This window comes from Argopecten irradians, chromosome 6 (genome assembly GCF_041381155.1).
Source record: "Argopecten irradians isolate NY chromosome 6, Ai_NY, whole genome shotgun sequence".
In the NCBI taxonomy this organism is placed as follows: Eukaryota; Metazoa; Mollusca; class Bivalvia; order Pectinida; family Pectinidae; genus Argopecten; species Argopecten irradians.
The window spans coordinates 15,975,965-15,994,020 of record NC_091139.1 but is presented as its reverse complement, the minus strand read 5'-3'; the positions used below and the strand labels follow the sequence as shown (position 1 = coordinate 15,994,020).

The 18,056-nt window shown below is 33.7% G+C and overlaps 1 protein-coding gene across 1 annotated transcript; it reads left to right on the top strand.

Moving 5' to 3' along the window:
- Nucleotides 1-408: 408 nt before the first annotated feature.
- Nucleotides 409-13,965, top strand: LOC138326371 (C-type lectin domain family 17, member A-like). The gene is made up of 3 exons (XM_069272482.1): nt 409-547; nt 7,536-7,703; nt 13,718-13,965. Exons 1-3 carry the CDS (start codon nt 409-411, stop codon nt 13,963-13,965), a joined length of 555 nt encoding a protein of 184 aa, XP_069128583.1.
- Nucleotides 13,966-18,056: the final 4,091 nt, after the last annotated feature.

Sequence of the window (18,056 nt, the reverse complement as noted above, 5' to 3'; positions counted from 1 at the left end):
GACGAGGTGGGGAACTATAGACAGAAGACTGTCTTGGTCGGACATCTGGCTTATGGAACCTTGCCGAATCCAGTTCCTGCTGAGGTCAGTTTACGACCTGCTTCCCTCGCCTATTAACCTTCATAGGTTGGGCTTGACTGAGACTCCAGACTGTCCATTGTGCAACCGACCAGGGAACGTTGCGCTTGTACTATCAGGATACAATGTCGCCCTTACGCAAGGACGCTACAGATGGCGCCATGACAAGGTGCTAAATGAACTGGCTGACATCCTGGAGAGGGAGAGGATTAGAAGCGGAAGCCTGTTAAGGGTTGTACATTCATCAACTTTGTACGAGGCGGGGAGGGAGGACACACCTCTTCAACTGTTCACCAGGGGGGTATCCTTGACGGCGCACAGAACTGGGAGATGAGGGTCGATTTAGACAGAAGACTGGCATCCCCCGAGAGGATTAGAAGCGGAAGCCTGCGTCCAGATATCCTCATATGGTCAACGCAGGGAAAGAAAATGGTCACTGTGGAATTGACAGTTCCATGGGAAGAAAGATGTGAGGAGGCATTTGAGCGAAAGAAGGGGAAGTATGAAGAATTTGTAGCAGACATCGGGGCCCTAGAGTGGAGATAGTATGCAGAGGATTACCTGCACATTCCACATGAAGCATGTTTGCAGCACTGGGTGTGAAGGGCAGAGACAGAAAAGCAGCAGTGGACCGACTGTCAAGAACAGCAGAGAAGTCGTCCAGCTGGCTGTGGTGGAGACGACAACACATGAGCTGGACACTATCCACAGACGGGCAGTGATTTGGCCAACCTTTGTCGACTCGCCATCTTGAGGACGTTCAAAGTCGAAACGTTCAAGGAGAGGTGGACCTGGCTGATGACGTCTGTGGAGCTGCAATCCAGTGATTGTAATTAGGTTATGACAAACATCTAAATGACAACTTAGAGGATTTGACATGTATTCTTGCTAAAATAAGCCCTACACAGATTTACAGGTAAGTGTTTTTTTACGTATTAGTAGGTGATACACAGTGGACAACTGCTAGGTCTATATGTACATGATAGAGCGCAAGTGTGTCGATCCATGCGCTTTATTTAGGGGCCGGTAGGCGTTTTCTATCCAAGCAGAGTTAAAACAAAATGGCGACTGCCCGTCCTTAGAAACGCAAAGGGTTGTCTCAGAAACGATATTTGAAAAAAAAAAATGTTGTTTTAAATCTCAAATATATATTTTTTTAACTTGCATCGTCAGCTTTAACATGGAATTTGCAAGCGTGGGGTTAAAAGGAACTCAGGTCTGGTTCCTATTTTTGGTATACATGTAATCTAAAACGGAACGGGGACCTCGTTATTGGCTCCGTTTAAGAAATCGACGATATATAGAATTTTACTGTGACTTTATGTTATTGAAGGTTCAAAAGACGATTCCTGTAAAAAACTAAAACACTGACATATCTGAAAAGGCCCCGCTCAATCTACATTACGATTAGAAAATGGAATATACAATTGAAGCTATTACTCGAAAAAGATTGATGACAGTATAGTACAAAAGGTCCCAGAGAATTATCGGCGCCTACCAAAGTAGTATATATTTCTGACAATGGAAAAAGAGATCTTTTCTTTTTTTTAAACTGTAAATACCAAAATACAAGATGGCTGCCTCTTGGCTATCTTGATGAATTTGCTTGAACGAGTTTTATGGTCCATCGACAAATAATGTCCTTCAGAGCCATTGTTTTAATAGATCTATCCAAAAATGTCATATGCACAACAAGATCCTAAGGGAAATCTACCTATAAAATTTGAGACCGATCCAGTTGGTACTTTCTAAGATAAAAGGGTAACAACTTTCAACTATCAAAATCCAAAATATATGCTTATCGGCCATCATGTTGACCAATTGGTCCCAAAATGCAGTATACAAAACATGGGCGCCGGGGTAACCTACAAATGAAATTTGAAACAGTTCCTTGTCTTTTGATGAATAGTGGTAACAAAAAGCGAGACAGCCGGACGGACAGGCGGACAGACAACCATACAGACGGACGGACCGATCGACAGACAGACGGACAACGTGATTACTAAAAGGCCCCGTATTGCGATGCGATTATAAGCATCAGGATATTCAGTCTTTAACAGCAATGTCTACGCCAGCATCGGCCTAAACGGAACTCAGGTCTGGTTCGTAGTCTATTCATTAAAAAATTCTTCAACGTAACTCGGAACAGGCAACAATTCTATTATGTCCCAAGCACATTGACTGCTTTTATCTAAAATGATAGAAAATTTCCTTAAACATAACTCGAGTTTCGTTTTACTTAAACGGAACTCGGAAATGGGAGTTGATCGAAAACTGAATTATAGTGGATTCATCCCTAGTAACCCATGAAAAAAGACAACTGGCAACATTTCTCATATGTCTTAGGCATATAGAATGATTTTATCTAAATAAATAGAAAATTTCATTTAACGAGTTCCGTTTTACTTAAACGGAACTCGGAAATGGGAGTTGATCGAAAACTGAATTAAAGTGGATTCATCACTATTAACCCATGAAAAAAGACAACTGGCAACATTTCTCATATGTCTTAGGCAAATAGAATGATTTTATCTAAATAAATAGAAAATTTCCTTAAACGGAACTCGGAACTGGTTCCGAGTTCCGTTTTACTTAAACGGAACTGGGAAATAGGTGTTGATCGAAAACCAAATTAAAGTGGATTCATCACTAGTAACCCGTGAAAAAAGACAACAGGCAACATTTCTCATATGTCTTAGGCATATAGAATGATTTCATCTAAATAGATGGAAAATTTCCTTAAACGGAACTCGGAACTGGTTCCAAGTTCCGTTTTACTTAAACGGAACTGGGAGATAGGAGTTGATCAAAAACTGAATTAAAGTAGATCCATCACTAGTAACCCATGAAAAAAGACAACTGGCAACATTTCTCATATGTCTTAGGTATATAGAATGATTTTATCTAAATAGATAGAAAATTTCCTTAAACGGAACTCGGAACTGGTTCCGAGTTCCGTTTTACTTAAACGGAACTGGGAAATGGAAGTCGATCGAAAACTAAATTAAAAGTAGATTAGCCACTAGTAACCCATGAAAAATGACAACAGGCAACATTATTCATATGTCTTAGGCATATTGAATGACTTTATCTAAAATGATAGAAAATTTCCTTAAACGGAACTGGGAGATAGGAGTTGATCGAAAACTGAATTAAAGTAGATTCATCACTAGTAACCCATGGAAAAAGACAACTGGCAACATTTCTCATATGTCTTAGGCATATAGAATGATTTTATCTAAATAAATAGAAAATTTCCTTAAACGGAACTCGGAACTTGTTCCGAGTTCCGTTTTACTTAAACGGAACTCGGAAATGGGAGTTGATCGAAAACTGAATTAAAGTGGATTCATCACTATTAACCCATGAAAAAAGACAACTGGCAACATTTCTCATATGTCTTAGGCAAATAGAATGATTTTATCTAAATAGATAGAAAATTTCCTTAAACGGAACTCGGAACTGGTTCCGAGTTCCGTTTTACTTAAACGGAACTGGGAGATAGGAGTTGATCGAAAACTGAATTAAAGTGGATTCATCACTAGTAACCCATGAAAAATGACAACAGGCAACATTATTCATATGTCTTAGGCATATAGAATGATTTTATCTAAATAGATAGAAAATTTCCTTAAACGGAACTCGGAACTGGTTCCGAGTTCCGTTTTACTTAAACGGAACTGGGAAATGGAAGTCTATCGAAAACTAAATTAAAGTGGATTTGCCACTATTAACCCATGAAAAAATGACAACTGGCAACATTTCTCATATGTCTTAGGTATATAGAATGATTTTATCTAAATAGATAGAAAATTTCCTTAAACGGAACTCGGAACTGGTTCCGAGTTCCGTTTTACTTAAACGGATATAGATGTTATTTGAAAACGTATTTATACTAGCTCTATCACAAATTATCCATGAAAAAACACAACAGAAAACATTTGTAATATGTTCAAATTACATAAATTGAATTTTTTAAAATTGTGTTTAAAAAACAAAATCCTTAAACGGAACTCGGAACTGGTTCCTAGTTCCGTTTTACTTAAACGGAACTCGGAACTCGGAACCAACTTCAGCTAATCATAGGTCAGTGGTCTTGTCCACCTGAGTTTCCTACAGCCCCCATTTCATATAATCCTAGCACATAAATGACAGTTACTGTTAACAGGTCATTAAAATTACTAAATCATTAGATTTACATAGATTTCTTAGGGTTTTTGACTTCCTACAAAAGTTCTTATACCTGAAATTAAAAAGTTTTCAAAATTACAACATTTAATTTGAACTATTGGCAATGTTTATCAACGTTAAAATATCGCCAAACACAACAAGAAATTTTATCTGTCGGCATTGATTGTTTACAACGGAAAGAACCGAGTGCATCTTTGAGTTCGAAATCGAGGTCGCTGAAAATCTCATCCGGCTAGTGGATATAGATGTAATAACACCACTAAGAGGCAACTTATATTTTATCGGTTACATTGGCCAGATTAAGCGTAATAGCCGATACATTTACAGCGTATCTCAGTGGCATGGTCCTCAATATTTGGAAACCTCCCCCCCCCCCTCCTCGCCCCGATTACGATTTAGAATTTTACGATGCATTTTGATGAATGTGGGAGCGCCCGAAGGCGCGAGATTTTGGTGTTTGAGGGGGTCCGGGGGTCTCCCCCGGGTAAAAATATTACGATTTAGAATGGCTGTGATGAGTTTTACGATGTATATTAATTATTTCAAAGCTTTCTTAATATTTTTATTTAAAGTTACCTGCATTTAGAAATGATAATTGTGAATGCCGCTATGTCATTATGCAACTCTGCTCGATCTGAACATACCGGCTTCACACCATCGGCACATTGTTGTTTAACACAAAATAATAATGAATTAATTGTCTTGCTAAGTCATATAAACAAATGAATCTTTTAAGATAATTTTTTTAAAAAAAGTATGTAGAATCCCTCGATTGACATTTTTAGTCTAGTACATGTGTATTGAATTTTTACTGTTAAACGTTTCAAGATTATATGCATACATATATGTACATGAACGTTTAAGAAAAGGTGCCACGCAGCGAAAAATTGTCTAAAATAAAGTACGAAAATGTGCACAGGAGGACCCTTTTTTCTTTCAAATGTGCAATTTTAGAACATTTCAGTCGGCAAAAATGGGGGGGGGGGGGGCAAAAATGGGGGGGGGGGGCAAAAAGACATGTTTGCCCCCGTCAGGACTGGGAAACGGGGAGGCAATCCCCCCCCGAACCCTTCCAACCCCGACCACCGCCTCCTACCCCCGTTTTATGCATAAAACAGCATACGTTCTGTGAAGCTTTAGAGTATTTGATGGAAATATGACAAGAAGTGAGAGGTATTTTCACCCGTTAATTATGTATATATTATACATGAATAGAGGTGTACAAGTACATTATTAAGCAAACATATACATAGGTCTACAATGTAAGGTATATTTTTGCTTTAAATACATAAAAGTACACATAAAATTTAGATATATAGTTAGGCTGATTGTTTTTAGTAAATCAGATGTAAAAGTTATATGACTAGTGACATGTAGGGTAATGTCCATTAGACGGATAGAGACTATAACTAGGTATATATAGGAAATGACCATTAAACGGATAGACACTATAACTAAGGATATATAGGGAATTTCCATTAGACGGATATATCTTATAACTAGGGCTATATAAGGAATGTTCATTAGACGGATAAAGACTATAACTAAAGATATATTGGGAATGCCCATTAGACGGATAGACATTATAACTAAGGATATACTATGTATAGGGAATGTCAAATATTGATATAATAATAACAGAAATACACGTACTTACTAAGTCCGCTAAACATGCCTATATTATTAGTTTTTCCCCGTTTTTTCCTTATTATAAAGTCTATATATAAGGCCAATTTTTTTAAAGCCTAATAGTATTGGCAGGTTTAGCGGAATAGTACCTAATATCATGACAAATGAAAATAAAATAACGGTAGAAGCAAGTAAAAAACATATAATATAATGAAAACTCTTCTTTATGGCTGCAAAAACCTGTACAGTATAGGATTATTTACACTTAGAAACTCTTCACAAAACTTCTGCATACGTTTAAACGTTTATTAGATTTAACACAGTAATCAGGAACCTGTAGTCGATAAATTTGTGTTTTCAGTCGATAGCAGATATGTCCAATAGACAGATGAGATTTCCTTCGATCGGATGTTTTAAATGTTCCCGCGTCGCGCATGCACATAGGGATTGTTTACACTCGCCGAAAGATAATAATATGAAATAGTTTTTCTCCATTTTGAATAAAATTGTTAAACAAACTTTTAAATTGTGTTATCAACACAAAGTACACAACTTTTACAATTATTTTTAGTTCTATATTTTTTTTCTTTTATTACATGAATGTTTAACGATTTGGTCCCTTTAAACGATGTTCAACTGCAACACGTCGTATTATTTCTTTCTCAGCCCATGGTATAAATATATTAGATGTTGGATAAATATTTGGACTTTTGATTGGTTGATATTTTAAACTTTGATCCGAACTCCGAAATCAATAATCGAATGACGTCAAACTGCTTGCAGAACAAATTGCTCTTGAAATAGTATGAGTACGAGGTCTCTTTCAATGATTTAGTAGAATTGCGAACGTGTGTTTGACTTGAACATAGTTGCAATGGCTTGATAATTATTTTGCGAAAAGTACAAATCGAGTAGGATATTGTTCAAGTACCTATATATATTAAGTTAAATTCAAAAAGACATTCAGTGAGTAGGAATGCATGTAATAGTTGTGTATAATTAAAGTGATTATAATGAAAATTAAAACTTCTTTGTGAATATTATCAGAATTAAAGCAATCGTCAACTCTAGAGAACGTTGGTCCAATCCATCAAATATATATTAGAAAATAAAAATAAATCATCGATGCTAAGGTTGCTCAAATATCAATAGTAAAGTCATTTTGACCACAATTTGCAAAAAGATGTCTTATATTAATATTGTTGGTTTTAGTAAGACTACCTAGATTTTTTCGTTAATCCGTTTTTATTCATATTATGAAATATGTGTGCAGGCTTTTGTTTTGCAAAATGCGATTAGGGTAATCACAGTTTAACAACAATTTTCAAATCAAGATAAAAAAAATTCTACTACTACAAATTTTACAACATTTTATAAGAATCTTAAGAAATTAATTCTTTACTTACGTGCTGAGTTTTGTTAAGAAATAATTACAAATTTTGCAGTAAACGATAAATGGAAATTTCACTTATCATGTGATAAAGCTAACCATGCTTTGAACAACCGGGCCCTGGTGGTTTACGCTCTGTATAAGATAACACATTGAAAGTGTAACATAATTTATAGAACGCTCTGAACTATTGATACAAATATTGTGTGAAAATAGAAATACAATTTGTCAAATTGTCATACTGTAGGTTGCCATCTAGCGGGCTATGCATGGATGGAGGATGGACCTTTATGTGTGAAGATGCACAGTAATAGTGTGAACTGGGACACCGCGAAAACACTATGTGAACAAGACCATGGCCGGCTAGCCATTTTAGATAATGCTAAACTACACCAGGCATACTTCAATTATGGAGGTATGATCGTAGGACAAAGGAATTATTTGTCAAAATATACGAAAAGGAATACTGAAATATTAGGAGATCGGGACTTTAACAATTCAATGTTGGTATTTCACTAAAAGATTTCTCAATGAAATCATTATTCTTCCATTGATACTTGAGAATGTCAAGTGTTATAATAACCCATTGATTTGTTATCCAGACTGACTCATAAGGTTATTAGATATCAGTATGGTTACCTGGGATTTAAAATGGTATTAGGTTTAGACAACAACTATCTTCTGGTGTCACTATTAAACCAAATGCACTTTATTATCTTGAAAAAAAATCCTGTGAGCCGAATAAATAACCTTGTCGAAATTTTAAAACACAAATGACAATCACCAGAGTGTCTCTTTCATAAAATAAAAAAAAAATCTGTAAACCAACTAACTTTCGCATGCGCTTTATTTTCGGAATTTGTAATCCAAGTAAATTCTTGAAAGTTTATTTCCACGAACTAATATATACACCATTTACATTAATAGCTTTCAATATCTTAATCCGGAATCTTCCAAATTTCGTTTTTAAAATGATTTTTAACTCGATTATGCGACCATTGTTTAAGCTGTAACAAGTTAAGAAAAAGCATGATATCATAAAGCTGTCTAGTGTTTTCCCCTATAAACCTACCCTTAATAAATCCTGTTTGTGTATTGCTAATTATATGAGGTAATATTGGCTTCATTCTATTTGCAATGGCTGCTGCTGCTATTTTATAGTCTATGTTTAATAATGATATGGGTCTCCAATTTTTAATAAACCTTCTATCCTTTCCCTCTTTTGGCAAACATGTAATAATACCTTGACATTGAAAGTCTGAGAGTTTTCCATTTTCATATGCATAATTAACAGATTTACAAAGCAGTGTTCCTAAGTCCTTCCAAAAAAAAATTATAAAATTCTGCCCCAAAACCATCCGACCCAGGACTTTTCCCATTTTTCATATTTTTCAAAGATAGAGATAATTCCCTTAGATTAAAAAAACCCTCACAACTTTCTTTTTCTTCTTCACTTAGTTTCACTGCATGATTAAAAAATTCTGAGTTCTCAATGCCGTGTGTCTCCCTATTATTTGATTGATACAAAATTATTAAAAAAGTTTGCTTCTTCTTTTTAGAATTTCACCCATATCTTCAAGCAAATCTCCAGATTCTGATATCAATTCACAAATTGTTTTATTTACATAATTTCTTTTCTCTAGATTACAAAAGTAGTTGGAATTTTTTTCACCGTCTTCATACCACATGGCTTTAGATCTGAACATGACACCTTTTATTTTATCTCTGCGTATGTTTTCTAGTAATTGCTTTTTATTCTCCAAATCAGATAAGATATCTCTTGATGGTCTTTGGTTAACTTCTAATTCTAGTTCTGCAATATCACTCTCTAAACTTTTCTCTTGCCTCTTCATTTCACGTGTTTTATTTCCAGAATAAAGGATAGTCAAAGACCTGATTTTCATCTTCAGTATTTCAAAAAGTAATTGCGAGTTTATTCGAAATGTTGCATTCTCCAAATCCTGTTTATCCCCACTCGTAATATATTCATCTAACGTTTCATTAATACATTTTTTAACTAAATCAACATATTCTGTGTCACCTAACAATTTAACATTATGTTTCCAGTAGCCCTTCCCTCTCTGACTATTATCAAGATTGATATCTAACAAAATACATGAATGATCTGTTCGATAGCCTGGAAGAATTGATGATGATTTGGTCTTAGTAAATATGTCATTTGTTACCAAAAAATAGTCTAACCTGCTTTGTCTGATAGGTTTTTTTATCGCCATGTAAAGGTTCTATGTTCTGGGTTAAAATTTCTCCATGGGTCTACAAGATCGAAAGTTTCTATAAGATTTTTTATACTTTCCTGACACTTTGGATTATTGTTTCTAATTATATTACATGTATCAATATTCCTATCCTGAACGGTATTCCAGTCACCACAAATAATCATTGGCAAACCTTCCCAGCCCATTAGAGTTGTGTTTATATTTGCAAAAAATTCTGGCGTGTCTTTGTTAGGACCATAAATACAAGTCAAAATAAATCTGTTGTTGTTGACTGTAATATCAAGTATTATAAACCTTCCATCATTATCTAACCTACTTCCGTGTATTGTATACTCAAAAGTATTCCTGAAAAGTATGGCGACACCTGCAGACCTAGAATTAAAATTATTAAAAATACACTGATATCCCCATTCTCTTTCCCAAATCTGTTCTACTGTGTTTGTGCAATGTGTCTCTTGGAGACAAACAATATCTGCCTGTTTTTGTTTACACCAATGGAACACATCCCTTCTCTTATGTTTGTCAGAGTACAGTCCCCTTACATTCATAGAAAGAATTTTTGAATTACCCATAATCAAAAGTATTGCTGTCAGTATAGTCATACCAGTGAGAAATACCTGAACCATCTGCAATGCATCCACACTCTGTATCTTTATGTTTCACAAATGCAACCATAGTTAAAAGCAATTTCTGAGTAAACAAGGCTGTCCCGCTCTAACATTACATAATAGAATCTCATTCGCCCAGACGCTTACTTAAACTTAGATTATTAGATGAACATCCGAGGAGTTCCGATTGCTATTGGTATATTGTAAAAATTTAAATAAAGCTGGTATCATATCCGGATAAAGAACAATATTTATAAGTCATCATGTATTTGGGAGGAAATTGGGGGATAATAATAATAAAAAAAAAATAACAACAAAAAAAAAACAACAGAAATTAAACTTACAAACACATATATAAGAAAGGAACTGATTTGAGCTATTAAAAAACATAACGAGTGAATGAATTAGTCTCTAATATTAATTAATCAATTAAATCGAATACTGGCATTTGACTGAACAACCAATCACTAAATTTAGGTAAGATAATTTAGCTATGGACTATTTACACCATATAATATATACATGTAATTTACCAGCTGCTCAAACTATTACGTGAGAAATATAGATCTATTGAGACTAGTTCATGTGCAGTTTTTTTATGTATTATAATAATTTGAACCAGTATTGCAGTTATAAGCATATCTCCAAATTTATATTGTACATGTGTCTGTCTTTCAATATCTCGTAGCAGATATATCATATATAGTACATGACAAAGAGAAGGAAAAAATATACTGTATATACTATTTATGTATATACTATTGTATATATTTATTTATATACACATGTATATTAACTTGCATTAAAAAAAACCCATCAGGGAGTACCATGGACTTTGATTATTATAGATATGAGCTAGTGTGAAAAAAAAAAAAAAAAATTATGTACAAATATAGTAATCAAAATGAGAAAAAATACTTAATCTTACCTTGGTAATTCCATAGACACAGAATAATGAATCCGTATTTACCTGTAAGCACTGTTAAATCCTTAATTATTGGAAATTTCACTCATACACATTTAGAATCAAACACAGATCACAAGACATATAAACCAAGTCACCTGATCACACTTTTCATTTATGGAAAATATCGGAAACTTTGTCAAACAAGTCTATCTGCTAAAGCTGTTTAATTTTTAAGCGCGAAATGCTGAAAATAACACATTTTTATTACGGGATAAAAATCAAGCTCACTGACCCGCTGTTTTTTTCTCTTTCTATTATAATATTAGAGAGAAAAAATTCGGAACTTTTTTCTGTGAAGCGTTGTATCAGTCGAAATTGGTAAAACATGAGGTATTTTCATCTTCAAAATTTAGGGGATATGGATAACATAATTATAATTGAGCTGTTCTGAGCAAAAATAATGGATTGCCAGTGTGATAATATTATTTCCTTCAGGAAAAATGAGTTTTGTCATTTTGTGAATAATCATACTTATCTGACAAATAATTTGCAAAATATTGCCTTAGTTTGTCGTGTGCATGCTCAGAACAGTGAAAAAATACTTAATCTTACCTTGGTAATTCCATAGACACAGAATAATGAATCCGTATTTACCGGTAAGCACTGTTAAATCCTTAATTATTGGAAATTTCACTCATACACATTTAGAATCAAACACAGATCACAAGACATATAAACCAAGTCACCTGATCACACTTTTCATTTATGGAAAATATCGGAAACTTTGTCAAACAAGTCTATCTGCTAAAGCTGTTTAATTTTTAAGCGCGAAATGCTGAAAATAACACATTTTTATTACGGGATAAAAATCAAGCTCACTGACCCGCTGTTTTTTTCTCTTTCTATTATAATATTAGAGAGAAAAAATTCGGAACTTTTTTCTGTGAAGCGTTGTATCAGTCGAAATTGGTAAAACATGAGGTATTTTCATCTTCAAAATTTAGGGGATATGGATAACATAATTATGATTGAGCTGTTCTGAGCAAAAATAATGGATTGCCAGTGTGATAATATTATTTCCTTCAGGAAAAATGAGTTTTGTCATTTTGTGAATAATCATACTTATCTGACAAATAATTTGCAAAATATTGCCTTAGTTTGTCGTGTGCATGCTCAGAACAGTGAAATTCCGGTAAAACCACACTTTATGTCAAATAGCTATCTTTGATTAATTATTATAGCTCAAAATCAAGCACACCATCTTGTTATTTTTATTCCATTTCTTAACTTTGGTGTGGATTCCTATTTCCAAAGGATGTATACTAATTATTTTAGATGAAAAAAGATATTCATCAGATAATTTGGACGTTTCACCCGAGTAGATCCTTAATTGATTCCAAATAATTGTCATTATATATGTGTTTTAAATCCTCAAAAATACAGACATATTACCTCAGTATTTTTGTTGTAACATGGAGACGATAACATCTATCCTCGATTGACACTGGAAATCTACATACCCCCAATTCCGTTGCACGTCATATCAAATTGATGTTACGGTTAATAATGGATTGGGTACGTTTTTTACAAAGTATAACATTTCAAGATGAATAAAAGAAAAAACTAATATATGTTATTAAGATATCACTCGATATATGAATTGGTAATGTGGTTTGAAATCTTGTTAAATTGAAATCGGGATCGTTCGTGAAAAAAGTCCGCGAAATATATAATAACATTTCAATGGTTTCCCGGATCACTTTTTAACGTATATTGTCGTATGGAAGTAAGCTCACAAAATGACAATTAAAAAACAATAAAACAATGTCAAAGGACATTTAATAATTTTTCCATATTTTGTTGGAATCGATGCCGAATACATGGTAAAACGGAGTTTCCTTCTCATTTTTTATCTGTTTGCGTCTGATAGCAGATATTATTTTTATTTTATTTTTTTATTTTTTTTTTTTTTTTGCATACTGATGAAAAAATGTTTTGGTGTTATTTTTGTCTATGTCTAAAATAATGTTGGTGAAAATGTGACGTCATTATAGAATGAAAATATGAGATTTTCGGCGATACCAGAAATGCCACGGAATTAAGGGTACCTCGGAATAAGGGTTCGACGATACTGAACGACCATTTATATTAAATAAAGAATTTAACAGTGCGGTAGATTAGCTTTGCAAAACAGATTTAATATCCTCGAAAAATGAAGTGTATTAATTATAATAATTATTTTTTCTTTGTTTATGGGATTCTGATTGGCCTATTCATTTTTTGCATTCCACGATGAAAAAAAATCCGAGAATGGCGCGGAAATCCGACGTTATCGTGACGTCACAATAGAAATATTTACGTTGCGTGTTGATTTGGAAAAATAATCCATTGGAAAAATCAATGGATTCGTACCTGTACATGAATTTCATTTTATAAAGTAGCCTGGAAAATTAATTATAAGCATTCAAGTCATTATTTATTATTACTAATATTATAGTCCGTAAAATACAACAAAACATTTAAGTTTAGAAAAAATACATCTGTTATGATAAAGTGCATGGTGTAACGGAACAAGATAGATCGCTATCAATGTGATTGGATAATATATAAAACTAAAATCAATCTTGTGAGCAATGTATTCACTACTCCAATTTTTATTTTAATATATTACGTGCAGGAGATGGTTACAGAGATGCTGCATGGATAGGTGTTACCGACCAAGATACCGAGGGATCATGGGTATGGCTTAACGGGGCCGATCTAAACACCTCCTACTGGTCTTTTGTCCAACTCAACAATTACGATGGGTACCTGCCAGACAAGTTCAATGCTGACTGCGCAGCCACAGGGGGATACGGAGGAATTATTGATCTCCATTGCCTTAAGACAAAGCCATTCATTTGCCAGAGAATAGATTTAGAGTAACTGTAGTAAATGGAAGATATGATATGAACGAAGCAATTGGTGAGATGTCCAAGTTTTCGATGTAAAGGAGAAACATCACAGATTGAAGTGCCGTATATTCCCCTTCATGTTTCATCTCGTGTTTACACAATTTATTCAAGTGTGCGATGTATTTATTATTACTTATTAACAATTATATGTTTTCATATTAAATCGGACTTTCCGATTGGTTCATATTTTTTTTCGAACTATGAAAGAAAAACTGAGAATGGCTCGAAAATCCGATGTTATCCTGACGTCAGTATAGAGATATCGACGTTGCGTACTGATTTGATACAAAAAAAGCATCCATTGGAAAATCCATGAAATGGAATGGTTAAAGTTTCTTGTAATTTTCACCATCATAAACGATCATAGAACATACAAGTTGTGAACATAGATGTTTATATATGATTACTTTGATCCATGAAAGCATGAATATATTATTGACATAGTCGAGACTTGGGTTTCATATTTCTTGTTTAGAATGCCCGGGTGAACCAACGAAAGTTCCAGAACAAAAATCGTCTTTTTTCAAAATCCTTTACAAAACTGTTATACTTATACTTAAGACTATACAGTATACAGTATATGTAGTTCTTTACAATTCATTATTTATAATTACATAATTTATTAAAGGAGATAAGCTGACTACGTAATTTTATCTAAATTATCAAAATCGATATCTTGAATATATGTGAAGTGTGCATGATATTATATTCCTAGAAAGATGCCGTAGTGATATACACATCATTCAATATTCTGTTTGATATTTTTTAGTAAGTTGACAGCAAGTGAACATTTTTTTTAACAACTTGCAACACCGTTCATATCACAGATGACATTTTGGTATGACAATCGATGACTTCCTCTATAATATAAATTATGTGTCGATTTCATTATAAATAAGGAATAAGTTTAAAATTGATATTTATTTTAAGACCGACTTTCAGATCCAATCTTCAAAAACAAGCGCGGATTATTTTTATCTTATTTACTAAAAGGAAAAAAAGTAGATTGAGTCTTTTGTACATGTATTCAATAGTAAAAGGTAGATGAAAGCGTTTGTTTATAACGAAGCGATGGCAACAATAAAATGCCTTGAATATCCCTTCATGTTCCATCTCTTTTTATACAATTTGTTCAAGTATGCAATGTAATTATCATTACTGATTAATGTCTATAGAAGAATTCTTTATAAATTAGGAATAAGTTAACCTTTGATATTTATTTTAAGGCCGACTATCAGATCCAATCTTCAAAATCATGTGCGGTTTGTTTATGTCATTAACTAATAGAAAAAACGTAGATTGAAATTTTGCATGGTTATTAGTGCCATAGTTGTATTATAAGTTGTCTGTTTCCTAACTGTAACACGACCATACAAAAGATTAGAGTATGAATGAAGAACTTCACTAGTATTTTATACTTTGTATGTACATTTTATAGTTTGTACATGCTCTCTTAATTGAGGCATTCATTTGAACAAGATTCCGCCTTTGGTATCCGCTCACCGAAGTGTTTATTGCGTTCAACTTGATAATGCAGTGTGTAATAATATATACAATTGTATATTTGATTTCGTTGTCAATTTATATTTTCTATTTTGTCTACACGTTTAGAATTTCTTATTGCCCGATCCATGCCCTAAAATAAATAATTGAACCCAAGCTAAGTTGTTCTGTATGTTTAGATACGATTTCAGATGTTCATAGATTGTTTCATTAAAATGAATGGTTATATAAGACGCCAGGAAACCGCGGGGAATATTTTTGAAATATTTTCAAATTCTATTTGTGGAACCCAAAACGAAAGCTGATTAAATACGAGGCTATAATAAACAACAAAGTTGCTGACACGGCAAGGAAAAAATCGTTTTCCATATTCCAAGAAGCTTTTCATATACGATCGTTGACGTATTGAGTGTAAGCATATTTGTTAATAATCGTTTAAAACAGATTTCTTGTAGCGTTATAATAATATAAATCGAAAGTCAGAGGAAAGTTTTCATAGTATAAGTATAAAGTGGGAGTTGCCCCTGCCTCTTGTATTGCAGCTATCAATTTATATTTACCTCCTTTCACAAACGCGCGCGTTTATGACACCTGTTGTTCTCCGTTTTCTATCAGAATTTGTTTGTGTTAGCTTCACCCATGTTTTTGACCCGCCATTTTGTTCACATTTACTTAATTTGTGCAGTGCATTATGAGAGGTTACTAAAGTTCAATGGTACTGTTTTTATATGGCTCAACATAGTTTCTCGACCGGGCCATTCCTAAGTAAAAAAATATGGAATTTCCTTTCTAACTTTTTAATTGACATATTTGTATAATAATTGTACTATTTTATCAAGTAAGGTATCTAGCACACATTTTACTCAAACTATCAAGGTTTATTTAAATTACTTATTTCACACGTATTTATATAGAATGAATTATTACATGTAAAATGAAGATTTGGTTTTAAAACTAATAATGTTCCAAGTTCGTAGATAATGTATTCAATTTCTGCTACATTGTTTAGTAAATGTAATGGTTTCTATTGATCTCATTTCATATTCAAAATGTGAATACCCGCTATTCACTACCTTTCTTTGTTCGTATAACAAATATTTTGACCTTCGTTATAATAATAGACGTCTATATAATATTTCTTTACAGTTTGCATCTTAATCTTTCCTTGCAAAGAAAAGTTAGAGAGTTATTCGTTATTCAGAATAGCAATTACCTTTCCAACTTTAAAAAAAAGGTTACGCCAGTAATTAGCTAGTCAAACGTAAGCTGTTTTGATGGATGCAGCGAAATAGAAAAATTATGCAATTTCCTTTATATATTACAATATGGAAATAGTGCAATAAGCAAAAAGCATATACTGTATACATACATATTACCAGCAGTGTACAGTCCCACGGAGTGCGAATCCATGCTCGTGCAAACATTTCAAAGGTGGTCATTACCGGAGTGATTCGCATTGTATATTCCATAACAATCGTATTTAGATTGAAAGTTGAACCAGGCTTGAGTTTTCCAGTCCGACCAACACGTATTTAGTACACTATCAGCAGTAAACGCTTCCATACAATGATAACCAATGCTCGTACACGGCTTCATTTGAATGTCGTCACCACCACAGTGGTCCATATGGGATGAAAGGGGAACAAGACTTGAGCTCCCATCCAGAAAATGTATGTTCACGCCAAAAACACATAAGACGTACCCAAAAAGTCATTGGCGTACGAGCCTATAGTCGTGGACGACTTATAAAGGTGGTCACCACCGCAGTGGTCCAAATCCGTAAGATCGAATTACTCACACACTCGCTCCTGCGTAATATTACACTTTTTTCATTTGTACTTCTCAGCTTTCCAGCTTTTTTTATTCGATCATTTTTTTGTGCAGAAGCGGTATATTAAATTTTCAAAATCAAGTGTAAAAATATAGGTTTTCGTCCAAATTCGTTTTTGAGACGTATGGTGACTAGACTACTAGCCAATAGGACTAATCGGTACATGTTTCAAATTGGATTTGGAAGATATGCAAAAAAAAAAAAAAAGATAAAAGAAAAATTATATATGTTGTTTATATTTCTAATAATAAAGGTAACAATGCAAGACAATCAATTCATTTGAAGTACTTTGGCATTGGAAGCGGGCATTAGAGTCTGCATCGTTTTCAGGTTTAGCAATAGTTTCTGTAGATATCATTCGATGACAGATAGCTCGCATTAGTAATCGTTTACTGTAAACAAATCGTAAGGCCAGCCGACAAAATAGTTTGGTTATAGCATATATTTTCCACTGACAGTAAATGTGGATATCAACATTGAAAACTTAATTTATACAGAATATCCCATGGTGAGCCCCCAACTGATACCTGGCCTGACATACAACATCACATTTAAATTTAATGTTTGGGAAATAAATATGACAATGGGATCCACGTTCACTTCGTACGTACGTACGTACCTACATCTCGTACGTACACTGGGTCAATGACACACCACAGGAGATCAGTTACCGTTGATTGATAAATACGTATAAAGCTTAATTAGGCATATCATGTGTATCTCGCGGG

What these genes read in the sequence shown, in the direction of transcription:
- LOC138326371 (XM_069272482.1), top strand. Translation starts at nt 409, where the DNA reads ATGAGGGTCGATTTAGACAGAAGACTGGCATCCCCCGAGAGGATTAGA. An exon ending in AGTTCCATGGGAAGAAAGAT is followed by an intron (nt 548 to 7,535) that starts GTGAGGAGGCAT and finishes GTCATACTGTAG; the next exon opens with GTTGCCATCTAGCGGGCTAT. An exon ending in GGCATACTTCAATTATGGAG is followed by an intron (nt 7,704 to 13,717) that starts GTATGATCGTAG and finishes TATTACGTGCAG; the next exon opens with GAGATGGTTACAGAGATGCT.